We start from the raw sequence: 18,876 nt of genomic DNA, 5'->3' as shown, positions 1-18,876 counted from the left end.
TTATCCTCTCAGATAGTAAAGCTGCCCATTCTTCCTGGCAAAAAGCCTCCAGTCCCTGTAAATTCTTGGGCTGTCTTGCATGAAATGCAAGTTTGAGATCTCCCCAGAGTGGCTCAATGATATTGATTGGACTGAGATGGCCACTCCAGAACCTTCACTTTATTCTGCTGTAGCCAATTACAGGTTGACTTGGCCTTGTGTTTAGGATCATTGTCATGTTGGATTGTGAAAAGTACGTCCCATGCGCAGCTTCTGGGCTGATGAATGCAAATTTTCCTCCAGTATTTTTTGATAACATACTGCATTCATCTTGCCATCAGTTCAGACCTGTTCATTTCCTATGCCTTTGTAGCTCACACATCCCTAAAACATCAGCGATCCACCTCCATGTTTCACAGTAGGAATGGTGTACCTTTCATCTTAGGTCTTGTTGACTCCTCTCCAAATGTAGCGTTTATGGTTGTGGCCAAAAAGCTAAATTTTGGTCTCCTCACTCCAAATGACTTTGTGCCAGAGGGTTTGAGGCTTGTCTCTGTGCTGTTTATACTTTGTGGCATTTGCGTAGTAATGGCTTTCTTCTGGCAACTCGACCATGCAGCCCATTTTTCTTCAAATGCCTCCTTATTGTGCATCTTGAAACAGCCACACCACATGTTTTCAGAGAGTCCTGTATTTCACCTGAAGTTATTTGTGGGTTTTTCTTTGCATCCTGAACAATTTTCCTGGCAGTTGTGGCTGAAATTTTAGTTGGTCTACCTGACCGTGGTTTGGTTTCAACAGAACCCCTCATTTTCCACTTCTTGACTAGAGTTTGAACACTGCTCATTGGCATTCTCAATTCCTTGGATATCTTTTTATATCCCTTTCCTTTTTTATACCGTTCAACTACCTTTTCCCACAGATCCTTTGACAATTCTTTTGCTTTCCCCAAAACTCAGAATCCAGAAACGGATTAGTTGCAGCACTGGATGAAAGATGCAAGGGTCTGTCAGGAGTCCAGAAACGTACACACACATACACACACACTAATTACAAGCAAACAGATCACAGGTGAGGATAATTACCTTTAATAGCCATTCAAACCCCTTTGGCCCCTTTCACACCTGGCGGTCCGTCGGCAGACTCCGTTTATCTCAGCGGGGGGATCGATCCGCCGATCCCCCGCTGAGCAGGCGGATGGCAGCTCTGTCTCCGCACTATGTGTGGAGACAGAGCTGTGAGATCCCGCTGTTCTCTATGGGGGAATCGGATTGGAACGGACCGCCTGTCCATTCTCATCCGATCCCATCCGATCCGCTGGACGGATGGAAAATAGGGTTTTCACCTGTCCAGATTTGACGGATCGGACAGGATGCTCTGAACGGTCCGCCTGTGTGAAAGGGGCCTTTGTGTCAACTTGTGTGCATGTTATCAGGCAAAAATCACCAGGGTATGTAAACTTTTGGTCAGGGTCATTTGGGTAGTTTCCTTTGTCATTATGATTTAAAAAGAGTAAACACAGCTGATTGATAATAAATGGCTTCAGCCAAACACTAACCATGAGTGAAAGAAAAGTTTTTGTGTTATCATTCATATTCTCAGAAAAATGGCCAAGAAATCCTAAAATTCTGCCAGGGTATGTAAACTTATGAGCACAACTGTATATGCAGTGGGTGATAGTGTGGAACCCTACAAGGGGTACTACTAAAGGTGTTTCAAAACCAGGTATTGTTTTATATGTCATTTTATGCTTTTTTGACAAACGCTTATGATTTTTTGGGGTATACTAACAGGTATAGATATTTTATCACACTATTGTATTAGGAAAGAGATATCTACCCCTGCTACCCCAGGTGTGATAGCGCCTTCTCTCTGACATTTACATATAGAAATAGGCACCTGCAGCCAGCAGGATAATCTACATTCCACCTGTGGCGATCAGGAAGTGAAAAGATCCAGGAGTCAGCACCAGTTGATTAAGAGGGGCTCCCACCGCCGAAATCGCCGCCCAGAGGGCTCCATTGTCATGGCCACCGCAATTTTCAATGGCAAACCCCCGCAAAATGATTGGCCGCCCGACTACACAAACATGGCCACCATGCATAAAGCATACAGGGCCTCAGAAAATGTCACAGGGCAGGACCCCACATGAGGAACAGCCCCCCCCCCCCCCCAGCCAGCACAGCACCCTGCCCCCACCCCAGGAGGTGGACCAAACCACCCCACAGCCCCAGCATAGTGAAGGAGGGGGGGGGGTGAGATGGCCCACACGGATCACCAGACCGATGAGGGGGGGTTGCCAAATGGGAAGGAGGGGAACCTGGGGGTATGATTGTCCCATGGAGGGGCCCGCGTCTACCCCAAAACCCTCCAGGGGGAGGGAGGGGACAGTTACTTACCATACCAAGAACCAGACGGGCACCACTCCAGACAGAACCTCCTCTCCATCGAAATGGGGGGGGGGCTATCGGCCAGGAGGAACACTGTGACTCAGGCCATGACCCGGTCGTATGCGACCTCGCATATAATCTAGATTATCCAGCCCGACGCCCAGTCCGGCAGTTGATTGTAGATCGCACAGGAAAACAAAAAAAAAAATCTATCTAAAGGGAAAAATTTCCAGGACCAGAGATCCCAGCAAAGAACTGGGTCCTTACTCCTGACTAGGCAGTAAAAAAACTACCTATAGCAGAGAGAGGGTATACCCCCTGGGACTGCCCATAGGCGTAGCCAGACTTATTTTCTGCCTAGTGTCCCTTTCCTGTAGGGGGCAGCATAATGCAATGGTTAAGAAGATCAGGAGCTGTGTCCATCAATTAACGAAAGAGAAATTCCGTTTTTTTTTTTTTTACACAGACATACCTTAACCTGGCTAAATCCGATAGTAACTGCTGCTGCTGAAGTAAAGGCTTTGATGACAGGATGGGATATAAAATCTAAAAGGAAACCTGGGAAAGAAAAAAATATGTTGTTAATGGTTTGATTTGAGGCTTGCAACATGATTTGTGAGGGGGAAAAAATAACAAACTCACCAAAATGTAACAGCCCCATCACCAGCTGAATGCAGCCTGAAAGGAATGCCAACAAAATAGCCAATGATTTGTCACCAGCTGTGTAGACTGCCACAAGGAGGGACATTATGGCTGTGGGACCCAACGTTACATCCTTGGCTGTTCCAAGCAGACAATAAATAAAACATCCAACAAAGGAAGAGTAAAGCCCAAACTGCAAAAAAAAAAAAATATATATACATATAAATAAATATTTTTTTCCACTTTCCACGCACATAGTTTAGGTTATGCCTTAAGCTGGCCATATACTGACTGAATCTCATTAGGTTCTTAATGAACTGGCCAAAATCCGATTTGTGGGTGGTCATGTGGACATGTTCATGTCCGACATCCTTCTAAAAAAATGGACTGAAAAATGGAAAGAGCCAGGTAGAACATTGACGGCTGAATCAAGGCTGCATCCAATTAGTTGCATCCACTGTAAGGCTCCTTTCACACTATCCCTCCGTCGGACAGATTCCGTTTTTCTCAGCGGGGGATCAAGCCGCCGATCCCCCGCTGAGGAGGAGGAGGACAGCTGTGTCTCCGCGCAGTGTGCGGAGACACAGCTGTCAGTTCCCCATGCATCTCTATTGGGGAAATCGGATGGGAACGGACCGTCGGTCCGTTCTCATTCGATCCCATCCTATCCGATCCGCTGGACGAATGGAAAATAGGGTTTCCATCTGTCCAGATTTGACGGATCGGGTCGGGTCGGATGTCAGCGGACATGTCTTCACTGACATCCGATCCCCCATAGAGATGCATGGGGGGACCGTTCAGATCCACCAAAAAAACGGGCAGGCGGATCTGAACGGTCCGCCTGTGTGAAAGGGGCCTTAGGGTACTTTGACAGTCACCAGCTGTCATTGTCCTTGGGGGGTTATTTACTAAAAAACTGGAGAGTGCAAAATCTCTGCATGGAAACCAATCCATTTCTAGGTTTTATTGCCAAAGCTTAATTGAACAAGATTATTTAGCAGCTGCTTGGCTACCATGCAGAGCTTTTTAGTAAATCTACCCCACTGTATCCGACAATTTTAGTCAAGCAAAAGACAAGGGAGGGAAATAATCTCCCACATCCACCAATGGACAACTGTCTCAGCTGAAATACATTATTTTCTGATCCAAAAAAAAAGTATAATTCATTCAATTAAAAAAAAGATTTAACTGTATAAAGAAAGATTGAAGATATCTATGAAGATATCTATCTATATATGTACTATTCATGATCATTTATCTTTTCTTATTCACTTATACATATATACAGAATATACATTAGTAGTATGAAATGGTTTACCCCATGTATGCATACTTTATTAATGCAGGCTTCTCACACACACACACACACACACACACACACACACACACAGTTTCTCACAAAAGTGAGTACACCCCTCACATCTTTGCAAATATTTTATTAGAAATCAACCCAAATGACCCTCAAAATAACTGATTTTTTTGTTGCCAGCAGTTTAGACATTAATGGCTGTCTGTTGAGTTATTTTGAGGGGACTGCAAATTTACACTGTTACACAAGCTGTACACTCACTACTTTACATTGTAGCAAAGTGTCATTTCTTCAGTGTTGTCACATGAAAAGATATAATAAAATATTCACAAAAATGTGAGGGGTGTACTCACTTTTGTGTGATAGTGTGTGCATGTGTGTATATATATATATATATATATATATATATATATATATATATATATATATATATATATATATATATATATATTTTATTTATATATTTATACACACACACACTCGTTTCAACGAGGCACAAGGTCATCTTCCTCAGGATACTTGTGCCTCGTCGAAACAGTGATTAAAACCGTCATTGTCCGTTTACCTTTCAAGACCCATGAGTGCTGCTCTCTTTTTTGGTTTATTTGTGCTGCAGTCTCTGCTGTGCATTCAGGCCCATTTTTTTTATCCCTGATTTGTGTGCGGTGGCAGCTATTGGATATTTTATATATATATATATATATATATATATATATATATATATATATATATACATATATACACACATACATACATACACACACTGCTCCAAAAATTTAAAGGAACACTTGAGGAAAACAGGAATGGTTTTACAGGTGGAGGCTACATACTTTTTTTCCCTGCTCATCTTTTCTGAGTGTTTGTCACTAGTTTTGCATTTGGCTGGGGTCAGTGTCACTACTGGTAGTATGAGGTGATACCTGGACCCTATAGAGGTTGCACAGGAGTCCAACTCCTCCAGGATGGCACATCAATACTTGCCATTACCAGAAGGTTTGCTGTGTCTCCCAGCACTGTCTCAAGAGCATGAAGGAGATTCCGGGAGACAGGCAGTTACTCTAGGACAGCTGGACAGGGCTGTAGAAGGTCCTTAACCCATCAGCAGGACCGGTATCTGCTCCTTTGTGCAAGGAGGAACAGGATGAGCACTGCCAGAGCCCTACAAAATGACCTCCAGCAGGCCACTGGTGTGAATGTCTCTGATCAAACAATCAGAAAGTCAGAATCAGAAACAGACTGCATAAGGGTGGCCTGAGGGGCCGACGTCCTCTAGTGGGCCCTGTGCTCACTGCCCGGCACTGTGGAGCTCGATTGCTGTGCTTTTCACAGATGAGAGCAGGGTCACCCTGAGCACATGTGACAGACGTGGAAGGGTCTGGAGAAGCCGCGGAGAGCGTTATGCTGCCTGTAACATCATTCAGCATGACCAGTTTGGTGGTGGGTCAGTGATGGTCTGGGGAGGCAGATACATGGAGGGATGCACAGACCTCCACATGCTAGACCAGGGGTACTCAAATGTAAACTTGAAAGGTCCACTTACAAATTTTCCATTCAGTCCGAGGTCCGGAAAAGTGACCGTCAAATTCCAAATACAGAACGCCAACAACAAAAAAAGGCATTCCCCAAAACTTGCCCCCATCCAATGCAGAGCGACCATTGTGCGTGCCCCCATTAATGAAAAGCAACCAGTGTGCATGCCCCCATTAATGCAGAGTGACCATGTGCGTGCCCCCATTAATGCAGAGCGACCATGTGCGTGCCCCCATTAATGCAGAGTGACCATGTGTGTGCCCCCGTTAATGCAGAACGACCATGTGTGTGCCCCCATTAATGCAGAGCGTGTCCCCATTAATGCAGAGCGACCATGTGCGTGCCCCCATTAATGCAGAGCGACCATGTGTGTGCCCCCATTAATGCAGAGGGTGTCCCCATTAATGCAGAGCGACCATGTGTGTGCCCCCATTAATGCAGAGCGACCATGTGTGTGCCCCTATTAATGCAGAGCGTGTCCCCATTAATGCAGAGCGACCATGTGCGTGCCCCCATTAATGCAGAGTGACCATGTGCGTGCCCCCATTAATGCAGAGTGACCATGTGCGTGCCCCCATTAATGCAGAGCAACCGTGTGTGTGCCCCCATTAATGCAGAGTGACCAGTGTGTGTGCCCCAAATAATGCAGAGTGACCAGTGTGTGTGCCCTCAATAATGCAGAGTGACCAGTGTGTGTACCCCCAATAATGCAGAGTGACCAGTGTGTGTGCCCTCAATAATGCAGAGTGACCAGTGTGTGTGCCCCCAATAATGCAGTGACCAGTGTGTGTACCCCCAATAATGCAGTGACCAGTGTTTGTGCCCCCAATAATGCAGAGTGACCAGTGTGCGTGCCCCCAATAATGCAGAGTGACCAGTGTGCGTGCCCCCAATAATGCAGAGTGACCAGTGTTTGTGCCCCCAATAATGCAGAGTGACCAGTGTTTGTGCCCCCAATAATGCAGAGTGACCAGTGTTTGTGCCCCCAATAATGCAGAGTGACCAGTGTTTGTGCCCCCAATAATGCAGAGTGACCAGTGTTTGTGCCCCCAATAATGCAGAGTGACCAGTGTGCGTGCCCCCAATAATGCAGTGACCAGTGTTTGTGCCCCCAATAATACAGTGACCAGTGTTTGTGCCCCCAATAATGCAGAGTGACCAGTGTTTGTGCCCCCAATAATGCAGAGTGACCAGTGTGCGTGCCCCCAATAATGCAGAGTGACCAGTGTGCGTGCCCCCAATAATGCAGTGACCAGTGTTTGTGCCCCCAATAATGCAGTGACCAGTGTGCGTGCCCCCAATAATGCAGAGTGACCAGTGTTTGTGCCCCCAATAATGCAGTGACCAGTGTGCGTGCCCCCATTAATCTGGACCGCCGAGGTCTGCTTCCTTCTGTCATCAGCGGGGGGGGGGGTTAGAATTGAGAGGATCGGAGTGGCTGTGTTTAGCGCTGCATGATTACAAAAAGCCGAGTACAAGTTCTTCTTACCCGACGGAGAGGATGTCCTACAAAGTCCCGCCTCCTGGACACTGGCTCCTATGATAGACGTCACCAGTGTTCTGTCTATCATAGGTAACAGCCGGCCCAGGAGGCGGGACTTTGTAGGACATCCTCTCCGCCGCAGAAGAACTTGTACTCGGCTTTTTGTAATCATGCAGCGCTAAACACAGCCAGTCCGATCCTCCCGATCCTCTCCATTCTGTCCCCCGCTGAGACAGAAGGAAGCAGACCGCTTCGGCGGTCCAGATTTTAATCCGTGTGGGTCCGGAGGCGGCCCGGAGTCCGCCTATTGAGGACCCCGGTGCTAGACAATGGTATTGGCATGAAATCCTTGGACCCATTGTCAGACCCTACACTGGTGGGTCCTGGGTTTCTTCTGGTGCATGACAATGCCCGGCCTTATGTGGTGAGAGTATGCAGCCAGTTCCTGGAGGATGAATGAATTAATACCATTGAATGGCCCCCACACTCGCCTGACCTAAATCAAATAGAACACCTCTGGGACATTCTGTTTCGGTTCATCCAATGCCGTCAGGTTGCACCTCAGTCTGTTCAGGAGCTCAGTGATGCGCTGGTCCAGATCTGGGAGGAAATACCCCCAGACACCAACTGTTGTCTCATTAGGAGTATGCCCCGGCATTGTCAGGCATGCATACAAGCATATGGGGGCCATACAAAGTACTGAGTACCATTCTGAGTTGCTACAATGAAATTTCAGCAAAGTGGACTAGCCTGCTGCATAATTCTTTTTACTTTGATTTTCGCGGTGTCTTTAAATTCAGCCATCTTTAGGTTGATCATTTTAACCACTTCTAGGCCATAGGGATTTGCACCCTTAATGACCAGGCCATTTTTTGCGATTCGGCACTGCGTTACTTTAACGGAGATTTGCGCGGTTGTACGACGCTGTACCCTAATGAAATTGATGTCCTTTTTTTCCCACAAATAGAGCCTTTTTTTTGGGTGGTATTTAATCACCTGTGCAATTTTTTATTTTTTGCTCTATAAAAAAAAAAAAGCGACAATTCTGAAAAAAAAAAAAACAAAAAACAAAAACAAATATTTTTTACATTTGGTTATATAACATTCCCTAAAAATCTAAATTTTTCATCCTTTTAGGCCAATTTGTACTACAGGTTTTTGGTAAACAAAAAAAATCAAAAACGCAATAAGCGTATTTTGATTAGTTTACGCAAATGTTATGAAGTCTACAAACTAGGGAAAAGATTTATGTTGTTTTATTGATTTATTTTTACTAGTAATGGTGGCAATCTGCGATTTTTAGCGGGACTGCGTCATTGCGGCAGACAGATCAGACCCCTAACTGATATTTTTGACACTTTTGGGGGGACCAGTGACATTACTACAGTAATCAGTACTAAAAATATGCACTGTTACTGTAATAATGGCACTGGCAGGGAAGGGGTTAACTTAGGGGTGATCAAAGGGTTAAGTTTGAGCCTAGGGGAGTGTTTTCTAACTGTGGGGGGAGAGGCTTGTGAAATGATCACAGAGACCTGTGTTCCTATATAGAAGGATCACAGGTGCTCTGTGATCATTCCAGAGAGAAGAACGGTCAGCTGTGTTTACATCAGCTGACCATCCTCTCTCAGCGGGGAGCGATTGCGAGTGCCCAGTGGCAATCGCGGGCAACAGCCACGTGCGTCGGCATCCCCGTTGCTTGCCCCCCAGCACCATGCGAGCGGCCGACGTAGGGCTACGTCAGTTCGTGCAGGAGAGGCAGCCCGCCGCAGTAAATGTTAGGCGGGTGGTCTTAATGTGGTTAATTACATTACCCAGCCCATATCAGTATTGATATCCAGCATGATATTTTTCTACATTGAGATTTGATGTGTTTTCAAAGTGTTCCTTTCATTTTTTTGAGCAGTGTATACACATACACAAAAAATTGAAAATAAAATCAGCGCAATCTCCTTGATGTGAATGCTGTGAATAAATATATATATACTAACTGGCTGCTATCACTAATCGTGTTTTATCATCATACAAAAAAAGCAATTGAAAAAGCTTAAAAATAGTGCTGCACCAGATATAAACAGTAGCGAGATATGATGTGAAATACATACAAAACATTCATATAAAGTATCTCAGTGACAAAATTGAGTCGTGTGCAAAATATATAAATGTAAAAGTCCATAAACAGAAAATCCAATCAAATCATTCAATAAAATTCACCATCCATGTATGGGATCATAGTAAGTGCTCTGTGCTCATCCACCACCTGTGCTTTCCAGTCTCTCACTTCACATTCTGACCCGTTTCACCAGCGGGTCAGAATCAGCTGTTCCCTTCTGGGATAATGGCAATCTGATGGAGCTGACTGATGGTATGCCTATAGGTAATACCCACAGCATTGGTGTGAATCCATATGTTAAAAGATGAAAGAGAAAATCTAGTGCTCCGCCCCGGTCGGTCAGCGTTACAACGCAGCTACCACGAGAGACACACAGCACGCCTTGCTAGTCCGCACTGCCTATAGTTCCTCTCTTGCGAGTTGTTAAGAACCTATTTGTACAATAAACTAAAGTTTAATTTATAGAGAGCACTAGATTTTCTCTTTCATCTTTTAACCTCCCTGGCGGTATTCCTGAGTGTGGCTCGGGGTTAATTTTCAGTACCAAAAACGGTAACCTCGAGCCACACTCAGGATTACCCCAGAATGTTACTCACCATGCCTTGCCGTCCTCCTCACACTCTCTCCTCGCTCTGTGCACGGTCGATTGCCGGCACTTCCCTTCCCTGTGAGCGTTGCGATGCAGGGGGTGGAACCGGCGGAAAATTCAAAAGTGTAAAAACACTAAATGAGATGATACAAAGCTGTGATCCTAATGGATTACACTGTATCATGCCATTTCACCACAGGATTTCACCTGGTGGCTTTTCCAGTGCCCTGCCTGTGATTTTCCAGTGCTTTGTGCCTGGTGTCCAAAAAGCGTTTTTTTTTTTTTTGCGCAAAAGCGCTTCTAGACGAACTGGAAAACAGCGACAGCGAAACTGAGTTACTTGAAGAACTGAGCAATAGTGATTCATGGGAAAATTCACCATCAGGTACGGAAAGTGACGACAGGGACGATTCTGATGTCTCTTTCTGGCACATCGCTCCGTTTGGGAAGTATATTAAATGATTCTTCAGAATTTCCAATGGAGCTATGTGCCAGAAAGAGACATCAGAATCGTCGCTGTCGTCACTTTCCGTACCTGATGACGAATTTTCCCACGAATCACTATCGTTCAGTTCTTCAAGTAACTCCGTTTTGCTGTCGCTGTTTTCCAGTTCGTCTAAAAGCGTTTTTGCGCAAAAAAAAATGCTTTTTGGACACCATGGTCGTTCTCTATTTTCCACTGGAAAAGTCACCAGGTGCAATCCTGTGGTGAAATGACATGAGACAGTGTAATCAGTTAGGATCACAGCTTTGTTTCATGTCATTTGGTGTATTTACACTTTTGAATTGGCCGCCGGTTCCACCCCCCCTGCGCCGCAACGCTCGCAGGGAAGGGAAGCGGAAGACAGGTGCCAGCATCGGCCGAACACAGAGCAGGAGGACGGAGGGGGGAGGATAGCGGGAGGACAGAGGGGGGAGGACAGAAGAAGGACGGAGGGGGGATCGCAGGGGAAGGGCAGTTTTAAAATGTACAGAACCGATTTCCATGCAAATAATGGTACCGCTTTCAGCACCTAAAATCTGAAATAATTATACCGCCAGGGAGGTTAACATATCATGGATTCACACCAATGCTGTGGGAATTACCTATGAGCATACCATCCGTCAGCTCCATCAGATTGCCATTATCCCAGAAGGGAACAGCTGATTCTGACCCGCTAGTGAAACGGGTCAGAATGTGAGGTGAGAAACTGGAAAGCACAGGTGGTGGATGAGCACAGAGCACTTACTATGATCCCATACATGGATGGTGGATTTTATTGAATGATTTGATTGGATTTTCTGTTTATGGACTTTTACATTTATATATTTTGCACATGACTCAATTTTGTCACTGAGATACTTTATATGAATGTTTTTAATTTATGAATTGTATATTTATTGTGTCACGGTCTATATCTGGCGCAGCATTGTTTTGAAAATTTCAATAATTTGCACATTTTTTATTTCACTGAGACATATGAATGTTTTTTTATGTATTTTACATCATATCTCGCTACTGTTTATATCTAGCACAGCACTGTTTTTAAGATTTTCAATATACATACACATACTGCTCAAAAAAATATCATGCGGAATATCTCTATGCCACATTGTTTGATGGAATGAAAATTATCACCCTACAGAGGCCTGAATTCAGACACCCCCCGAAAATCAAAGTGAAAAAATTATGCAGCAGGCTAGTCCATTTTGCTAAAATTTCATTGCAGCAACTCAAAATGGTACTCGGTAGTTTTTATGGCCCCACGTGAGACGATGGATGGTGTCCTGGGGTATTTCGTCCTAGATTTGGACCAGGGCACCACTGACCTCCCAAACAGAGGTGCAACCTAACGGCGTCGGATGGACCGAAACATAAGGTCCCAGAGGTGTTCTATTGGATTTAGGTCAGGTGAGTGTGGGGGGGGGGGGGGGGGTCATTCAATGGTATCGGTTTCTTCATCCTCCAGGAACTGGCTGCATACTCTCCCCACATGAGGCAGGGCATTGTCTTGCACCAGTAGAAACCCAGGACCCACCAGCGTAGGGTTTGACAATGCATCCAAGGATTTTATGCTGATACCATTGTCTAGCCTGTGGAGAGCTGTGCATCCTTCCATGGATATGCCTCCACATATCATCCCTGACCCACCACCAAACCGGTCATGCTGAAGGATGTTACAGGCAGCATAACGCTCTCCATGGCTTCTCCAGACCCTTTCACGTCTGTCACATGTGTTCAGGGTGGGGGACCTGCACCAGTGCACAAAGCAAGGTCCATGAAGACATTGATGAGCGAGTTTGTGGTGGAGGAACTTGGCCTGCACAGAGTCCTGACCTCAACCCAATAAAATACCTTTTGGATGAATCAGTGTGGAGACTGCGAGCCAGGCCTTCTCTCCAACATCAGTACCTGACCTATGCACTTCTGGAAGAATGGTCAAACATTCCCATAGACACACTCCTAAACCTTGTGGACAGCCTTCCCAGAAGAGTTGAAGCTGTTAAAGCTGCAAAGGGTGGCCAACTCAATATTGAACCCTACGGACTAACATTAAAGTTCATGTTCATGTGCAATGTAAAGGTAGGCATCCCAATACTTTTGGTAATGTAGTGTGTACCCCAATAGTGTACACACACGCATACACACGCTGTATGTATGTATATATATATATTTTTTAAACAAAGTAGGAATAATTGGAACAACTGTTAGGCCCCTTTCACACGGGCGATCCCGATCCGATCCCCCCTGTCAGTTTTTCAGGTGGACCCGATTGGATGCTCCATGCACCCCTATGGGGCAGCAGATGTCAGCGGTGACATGTCCGCTGACACTCGCTACTATCTGCTTCCGATCCTGTCCGTGAAATCCGGACGAATGGAAACCCTATTTTCCATCCGTCTGGAGGATCGGATCAGATGGGATTGGATGAGAATGGACAGGCGGTCCGTTCTTAACCGATCTCCCCATAGAGGACAGCGGAGATCTGACAGCTCCGTCTCTGCACACAGAGCGGAGACGGAGCTCTCATCCGCCTGCGCAGCAGGGATCGGCAGATCGATCCCCCACCGTCGGGCGCACAGCCTGTGTGAAAGGAGCCTTAAAGCTGAATTCTTACATTGGTCCAGCTTAGCTCAATACCCAGGAAAAAAAAATGAAGCTCTCCCTACAATTTCTAATTGACCTTTCATAGACCTGAAGTTAGAGTTCTATTACCTAAAATGGAACTTAAAGCGGAGTTCCACCCAAAAGTAGAACTTCCGCTCTTTTGTTTCCTCCCTACCTCCGGTGCCACATTTGGCACCTTTCAGGGGGGTGGGGGGGAACGGGTACCTGTTTTTGACAAGTACCCTTCCCCACTTCCGGGATACGGTGCTGCGGCGCCGTCCCTCAGAAGTTCAGCCCCCTCCTCCCTCCTCCGCCGCCGAGCCAAAAGGAATGCACAGCGCGCTTCGTGCATGCGCAGTAGGGAGCCGTCCGTGAAGCCGCAAGGCTTCACCGCCGGATTCCCTTACCGGCAATGGCGGCGGCAGCACCTGACAGCCGTTGGAAACATCGGCTGCGGTGCCGATATTGCTGGACTCCAGGACAGGTAAGTGTCCTAATATTAAAAGTCAGCAGCTACAGAATGTGTAACTGCTGACTTTTAATTTTTGGAGGGGGTGGAGAGGGAGGTGGAACTCTGCTTTAAGTCCTGCTAGATCACTTCAGGCTGGCCCATTATGCAGGTATAGCTATGTAAACAATAAAAATAAGTGTCTATACTGTATAATAATACTGGATTTTAATACTTTTAGGCACTGATAAGTTTGTGGAGGATGATCTGCTGACAGCCTTAAAGCAGAATTAAACCCTCCTATCCTTTACAGCCCAGGAAGCTGCTTCTGTTTGATCTGCAACTGCCATGGTGCTTCACATGTGATCAGTTTTGACACCAGCCATTTATTGGTTTGACAGTTTGGTTGAGGACACAAGCAAATGTGACAGTTAGCAATCCCAGCATTCCAGGAATGTAACTGTTTTTTTAAACCGGTTAATCAGCTGTTTTTTTGGGCTTTATGATTTATTGCTGTTTGGGGCTCTGGGCTTCAGCAAAATGGCAGTGTCCAGCAAGAAGCAAGTTGTTATGGATAAAGTTTTGGTTTAGAGTGGCTCTAAAGCCTAAAAAGGTAAAAATCCTTCAGTGTGCATCTCCCTCCTCAGCCCCCTCTATACTCACCTGAGCCTGATCCAGCGATGTGCAAGAGAAGAAGCTCCCCCGGGTCTCTGCCTCCTCATTGGTTGAGACACAAAGGCCAATGGATCCCGCTGCTGTGAATTACAGCCAGTGAGGAGGGGGTGGTGGATGGGGCCGAGACACGCTCTATGTGTCTAATGGACATACAGAGGCAGTCCAGTAGGGAGCACACACACGAGTGCCCCCACAGCAAACAGCTTGCTATGGGGGCACTCAGCAGGGGGGAGTTGTCAGGAGCGCCAGCAGATGGCCTGAGAAGAGGAGGATCACGAAAATGGAAAATCACTGGAAATGGCAAATACATTAATTACTTACTACAATTTTTTGAATTTGAAGAGGACCCAAACACTCCTCAACACACAAAAGGCAAACATTAGTTTAACCCCTTTCTTTTGGCTCACAGCTGACTCTCCCATTCGCTATTGGAGAGATTAGCAAGGCAATCAAGTCCCACCCTAATAAGTTCCCTGACTTGTTAAAATGTTTTTTGAGGTGTTCTGTGTGAATGGGAAAACATATAGTGTTGGTTTCTTAACCACTTAAGCCCCGGTAGATTTTACCCCCCTCCTGAGCAGGCCCTATTTTGCGATTAGGCACTGCGTGAGTTTAACGGACCATTGCGCGGTCGTGCGATGCTGTACCTAAACTAATTTGACGTACTTTTTTTCCCCACAAACAGAGCTTTCTTTTGGTGGTATTTGATCACCTGTGCGATTTTTTGATCATGCGCTATAAACAAAAAAAGAGCGACAATTTTGCAAAAATAACAATATTTTTCACATTTTTTATATGAAATTCCCCAAAAAAATGTAAAAATCTAAATTTTTTTAACATTTTCGGCCAATTTCTTTTATGCTACATATGTTTGGTAAAAAAAAAAAAAAAAAAAAAAATCGCAAAAAGCGTATTTTGATTGGTTTGCGCAAAAGTTATCGCGTTTACTAACAAAGGGAAAGATTTCTGTCATTTTTGGTGTTTTTTTTTTTTAACGAGTAATGGTGGCGATCTGCGATTTTTTTTGCGGGACTGTGACATTGCGGCGGACAGATCGGACCCTTGACTGACATTTTTGACACTTTTGGGGTTACCAGTGACATTTCTACACTAATCAGTGCTATACATATGCACTGTTACTGTAAAATGACACTGGCAGGGAAGGGGTTAACTGTATTGGAGAGGGAGGGGTTAAGTGTGTCCTAGGGGCGTGCTTCTAACTGTGATGGGACATGTCTCCTATTGTAAAAACAGAGATCAACGGTCCTACATAGTAGAACCGTCTGATCTCCATTTTTACACAGGGGAGAATGACAGGTGGCTTGTTTACATTAGCTGCCTGCCTTTCTCCCTCTCTACCGACGATCGCCGAGTGACCGGTGGACATCGGGTCCGCCGGTCACACGCACTGACTCCTTAGTGAACGAGTCGGGGCGGGCGCGCGCTCGCCCGCTATTGGCTCACAAGCCGGCCACAGGATAGTGACGTATATATACGTCAATTTGTCAAGTGGTTAAAGTTTACTGTAAGGGGGAAAGACACCTTAATAAATAAAACTGAGAAGATAAAAATCAGAGAAAGGTCTTGAATCCAAAAAAACATATCTGAAGTGTTTTTTACCTCCACAGGTAGGCCTGCTACCTCTGCATAAGCAAGAGCCTGGGGCACCACTGTAAGTCCAACTGTAAATCCAGCAATGATATCAAGCTGTAGCCATTGCAGAGAATAGTTTGGTAACCAGGACAGGAATGGGAATTTCCTTTGGAATGCCTCCCAAGAGCAACATCTGGCCAGTACTCCAGCATTGATCCTTCTTCCCTGCTGGTCACCCAGCCAATTCATATTTGCTGATCCCGCTCACGTCATCCCTTTGTAAAGAGAAAAGAAATTTGTTATGCTTGTACACACAATTCAATTATGAAATAAGGCAAACAACAGTGGTGGTCCAAAATACAGTATTCCATAGTAACCTATTCAAAGCCTGGTCCAATTTAAGTGAAACCAAATAACTATTGGTTAAGACGCTTTATCTATGCTTGTTACTCTTTGCATTTTCATTTCCTTATTGAATAAATTCAACTGATGAATAAAACTTTTAACCCTGAAATATTCTTTTAGGCACTACTAGCACCTAATTCAGGCTGTCAATGTTTAGTTAGAGACAATATATATCTTTAAACTCAGGGCTTAACAAATTTGCTTTGAATCTAGGATCCAGCTAAAAAAGTTAGGAGCCATTTTTTTTTAACTAACAAATCCTACAGGTGGGACATGTAACATGTTCCCGAAGGTGAACTTATCCTTTAACCCTTTCACCACCAGAGTCGTTTGTGCATTTTTTTTTTTTTACACAAAATCATTTTAGACCTGAAGATTACACAAACCCCCCAAATATTTTATATTTTCTGAAAGCAGACGCCCAAGAGAATAAAATACATTAAAAAGTTAACCTTCGACCACCAGATATTAATTCCACTATCTTAAAAATACAAACTCACAGTGAATATGAATTACTCTTAGCCAAAGATGTCCATACATACCTTAAAATGAGACAATTATGGAACCCTTGGTCATCCTGGTACAAGACATTGACTAAACAATAATGACTGATCACCATTGGCATGCATTTCCTCCCCCCCTTCCTCCCAACCTCCCTCTCTTTACCAATACTTCTCCCATTTACTCTTCCCACTTTCCCACTCGTCCCTAATATAAAAGGTGCATAGTTCAAATTCTTAACCAATCATTAAAGCACGTGGTTACGAAAATATAGTTTTCCAATCCCTTTGTTTTCAGTTACTAATTAGGGATTCATTAGTGCTATTGTTCCTATGTTTTTTTTTTGCAACCTGAAAGAGAAACACATAATGAGCTAGTATGCATTGCATACTAGCTCATTATGAAATACTTACCTTACAATGAGCCCCCGCCGTGCCGCCCGCTTACCTGTATGATGGGCGACATGTCCAGTCACCCGTCTTCCGGGATCGCGGCATCCGGACATCTGATTGGCCGGAGCAGCGCTGACGTCACTCCCCCGCATGCGCGCGGAAGCCGACGATGACGGCACGGGGCTCTGAAGGAGCGGCACCAGCGGCCATTCCTTCAGAGCGCATGTGTAAGAAGAGGTTTTGTCAGAAAGGCTCTGGCAGAGGATGAGTTAAACTCACAGGCTAATCCTGGCTCCACCCTTCTCATCAAGTAAGAGCACTATTTAAGCTGGATCAGCACACAGGTTCAGTGCTGCTTTGTCTTCAGCCTTGTTGACTTGAACCTGCTACCTGTATCCTGTTTACCAGTGCCAGACCCGGTTTGTCCTGACTATCCTCTGCTCTCCGCCTGCACCGACCTCGGCTTGTCCCTTGACCTCCGCTCCAGTCTGCTCCTTCTGGCTCCTGTATGACCGTTTGGCTTCTGACCCGGCTTGTCTCACTACGCTCCTGCCACCAGCACCAGTTGCCTGCATACCTGCTCTGGACCTACCCGGCTATCCCTGTCTGTGGACATCAGCCTGCTTCCAGCTACATCAGGCACTCGTGCTACTCTATACTCGGCACCTCCTGTCTGCACTATCAGGGGTCCCGAGTCAGAGGCGTAAGAGAGGCCTTCCTCACCGTTCAGGCTCACCTCCAGGTACGTGATAGTACAAAGCAGCCAATGTCAGAGCCTGAACGAGGAACCTCTCCAATGGACGAATTATACCATCACCTGGCAGCACTTACACAGTCCTTCAAGGACCTGCAAGAGGGTTATAACCGACTTGAGGGACGTGTCCAGTCATTAACCTTGTCATCTCCTGCAGCTCCTGCATCTCCTGCTCCTGGAGGATCTTCTGCCTCACCGGCTGTAATGTTTTTGCCACCTGAACCCCGGGTACCAACCCCGGAAAGGTTTTCAGGCGATCGCAGCAAATTTAGATCCTTCCATAATGCCTGTGAGCTATACTTTGCCCTACAGCCCCATACCTTCTCCCTGGAGGCTACCAAAGTAGGCAATGTTATTTCTCTTCTGCAAGGAGAACCCCAGTCCTGGGCCCACCGTCTACTTGAACATAAGGATCCTTGCCTATCAAATCTGCACTTATTCTTCGGAGCTATGGCTGAGTTGTATGAGGACCCTCAGAAGACCAATACTGCCGAAACGGCCCTTCATACCCTTCAGCAAGGCCGCAGAACGGCAGAAGATTATGCGTCAGACTTCAGACGCTGGAGTGCTGACACCAATTGGAATGATGCCGCCCTCCGCTATCAATTCCGACTGGGACTTTCCAATCCTCTAAAGGACGAATTGGCCCGTGTGGGGGTGCCAGGTTCTCTGGAAGCTCTAATTAATCTGGCTATCCAGATCGATCGGCGCCTAAGAGAACGCCGTTCAGAAAGGGCTGGTGAGCAACTTCGACCTATGTGGATGATGCCGCGAGTCTTCCGCCCTTCAGGGCCTACACCCTCAGTCTCTGCCCCACCTGCTGCTGATACTCCAGAGCCGATGCAGCTCGGCATGTTTCGGCCTTCTCTCTCTCCAGAAGAACGCCAACGCAGTCGGTTGAACGATCTATGCCTGTACTGCGGAGAGAGTGGACACTATGTGAGATCCTGCCCCGCCAAGAGCCATAAGTGCTTAACTCTCTCTT

The 18,876-nt window shown here is 45.8% G+C and overlaps 1 protein-coding gene across 1 annotated transcript in view; it reads right to left on the bottom strand.

Moving 5' to 3' along the window:
* Nucleotides 1-16,110, bottom strand: part of SLC26A11 (solute carrier family 26 member 11) — a 76,133-nt gene extending 60,023 nt beyond the window's left edge. Inside the window, exons 1-3 of the mRNA XM_082273040.1 lie at nt 15,867-16,110; nt 3,012-3,204; nt 2,842-2,927 (exon numbers count right to left, since the gene is read on the bottom strand). Of these exons, the coding sequence (XP_082129166.1) occupies nt 2,842-2,927; nt 3,012-3,204; nt 15,867-16,088 (501 nt within the window). The 5' untranslated portion in view covers nt 16,089-16,110. The remainder of the gene's footprint in view (nt 1-2,841; nt 2,928-3,011; nt 3,205-15,866) is intronic.
* Nucleotides 16,111-18,876: the final 2,766 nt, after the last annotated feature.

The sequence above is a fragment of the Pelophylax lessonae genome (genome assembly GCF_965119305.1).
Source record: "Pelophylax lessonae genome assembly, chromosome: 11".
Lineage (NCBI taxonomy): Eukaryota > Metazoa > Chordata > Amphibia > Anura > Ranidae > Pelophylax > Pelophylax lessonae.
The sequence above is the reverse complement of the archived record's forward strand: the minus strand, read 5'-3'. Positions and strand labels throughout refer to the sequence as shown.